This window comes from Eriocheir sinensis, chromosome 50 (genome assembly GCF_024679095.1).
Source record: "Eriocheir sinensis breed Jianghai 21 chromosome 50, ASM2467909v1, whole genome shotgun sequence".
NCBI lineage: Eukaryota > Metazoa > Arthropoda > Malacostraca > Decapoda > Varunidae > Eriocheir > Eriocheir sinensis.
In genome coordinates, this window is record NC_066558.1 from 2,514,176 (window position 1) to 2,516,675 (window position 2,500).

General features: G+C 45.6%; 1 protein-coding gene across 2 annotated transcripts in view; it reads right to left on the reverse strand.

Moving 5' to 3' along the window:
* The window catches only part of LOC126982217 (SH3 and multiple ankyrin repeat domains protein 1-like), an 11,637-nt gene that overhangs the window by 3,738 nt on the left and 5,399 nt on the right, over window positions 1-2,500 (reverse strand). The window contains exons 6-7 of one of the 2 annotated variants that reach the window (XM_050834118.1): window positions 1,718-1,889; window positions 171-248 (exon numbers count right to left, since the gene is read on the reverse strand). In XM_050834118.1, coding sequence (XP_050690075.1) covers window positions 171-248; window positions 1,718-1,889 — 250 coding nt within the window. The remainder of the gene's footprint in view (window positions 1-170; window positions 249-1,717; window positions 1,890-2,500) is intronic. The other variant, XM_050834119.1, reaches the window with a different exon arrangement.

The window sequence follows — 2,500 nt, forward strand, 5'->3', positions numbered from 1 at the left end:
CACACACACACACACTCTCTCTCTCTCTCTCTCTCTCTCTCTCTCTCTCTCTCTCTCTCTCTCTCTCTCTCTCACACACACACACACACACACACACAGACACTCTCTCTCTCTCTCTCTCTCTCACACACACACACACACACACACACACACACACTGGAGTCCTCTACCTCCCCCTCCTCCTTCAAAGCAAGTGGTGTGCCTCCAGAAGAATGCCTCAGCCTCAACCCTCACCCACAGCAAGGAGTCTGCGGGAGGCACGGAAGAAGGGCTCAGGACGGGACGGGACTGGACGGGAGGGAGTGGGAGGGTAGCTAGGGGGCCATGCAACAAGGGAAGGGCACAGGAGGTGATGTTTTAGTGATCAGAATGTGGTTTGAATTCCACCCACTGCCAAAGCCGGGATTTTTCAGTCACCGCCGAGTGGCTGAAGACTAACCACATTCTGCCCTGACAAACACCCATCAGCCCGGACTCTAGAGGTGGTATTTTTAGACACTTTCGCCTCTCACATCAGCTATTAGTAAAGGTCAAATAAAGGGTCAGTTGGGTTCTAATGAGTGTTTCTTCAGGTTCACGGTACAGAGGAAGGGTCAGACTACCACCAGGGTCATAAAACTACCCCTGGAAATGCCCACAACTCCAACGAAAGCCTTGTCAAATATGTGTTCTTGGGCACGCCCCTAAGGTTCTCTCTCTAAGGGGATCAAAGATGAAATTCCGGGGGGCAGTGTGAGCCCAGCAAGATGGCGCCACTGTAAAGACTCGCCTGTGCCATATCAGGTTGGAAGGGACAGGAGGGGAACAGGGTAGCGAGGGATTTACAAGACCATCAACAAGAACACAACATGAGGAGGGCTAAAAACAACAACATTAACAACAACAACAACAACACTGACAGTACAGGGACAACATGGGAGGGAGAATCGTGAAGTGTTGTCAAGGTCATTTGTGTTGCTTTGTCAAATGTAAAAAAAAACGCATGATTGTAATAATAAATAAATTCTTGGATATAAAAAATGTTGACCTATTGATTTCCTTTCTCTCTTTATTTTGTTATTACTTGAAAAAAAAAAAAATATGTGGGTGCGTTTTTAATGTTTTTTTTTCGCTATTAATTCTGTTGGGTCAAAAATTGGGTCAAATGGACAATGCCTAAGGGTCAAGTGTTTGTGTGTTTGTTTGTTCCTCCTCCTCCTCCTCCTCCTCCTCTTCTTCATCTTCTTCCTCCGGCAAATTTGTTTTCCTTTTTTTTAATCTTCTATATTTCTCCTCCTCCTCCTCCTCTTCTTTATCTTCTTCCTCTGGCAAATCTTTTTTTCTTTTTTTTTAATCTTTCTATATTCCTCCTCCTCCTCCTCCTCTTCTTCATCTTCCTCTTCTGGTCTTCCTCCTCTCTTCCTTATCTTCCTCTATTATTTACATCTATCTTTCTATTCTACTTCTTATCTTCCCCCTCCTCTTCCTCCTCCTCCTCCTCCTCTTCTTCATCTTCCTCTTCTGCTCTTCCTCCTTTCTTCCTTATCTTCCTCTATTATTTATATCTATCTTTCTATTCTACTTCTTATCTTCCCCTCCTCCTCCTCCTCCTCCTCTTCTTCATCTTCCTCTTCTGGTCTTCCTCCTTTCTTCCTTATCTTCCTCTATTATTTATATCTATCTTTCTATTCTACTTCTTATCTTCCCCTCCTCCTCCTCCTCCTCCTCCTCTCCTCACCTGAGCGGTAGAGGTAATGGTGGCAGTGGTGGGGGGGGAAGGGGGGTGGGTGGTGGTGATGGTGGTGGTGGTGGTGCAGTGGAGGTGTGTCGCCCATCGACTTGATAGAGTTCACCTCCGTCACCTCTCCCCTCATCACCACCACTGGGTACAACTCCGGCTTGGCAGCGACCTGTGATGATGGTGGTGGTGGTGGTGATGGTGGTGGTGATGATGGTGGTGGTGGTGATGGTGGTGGTGATGATGGTGGTGGTGGTGGTGGTGGTTTTTGGTGATGAGGAAGAAGAAAAAAAGGAAAAAATGGTAGAGGTGATAATTTGACTCTCTCTCTCTCTCTCTCTCTCTCTCTCTCTCTCTCTCTCTCTCTCTCTCTCTCTCTCTCTCTCCCTGCCTCATTACCTCAACAGTTTGACTCAATTTGAATAAACACCTGAAGTATATTTAAAGGAGGAGGTGGAAGAGGAGGAGGAGAAGGAGGAGGAAGAGGAAGAAGAGGAGGAGGAGGAGGATAGAGAAGAAAAAGAAATATTATAAACAGGACAGAAAGGAAGGAAGGAAGGAAGGAAAATAAAATAAAAAAGAAGGAAAAAGAAATCAAAATGAGAAAGAAAACAAACACACACACACACACACACACACACACACACACACACACACACACACACTCCCCTTTCCTTCACTCCCCCCAAAAAATACCCTAAATTTAACCCCCCTTAAAAATACTCCCCCTTGAAAAATATCTCACACCCTTAACCTCTCCCCAAAAAATATATTTCCCACCCA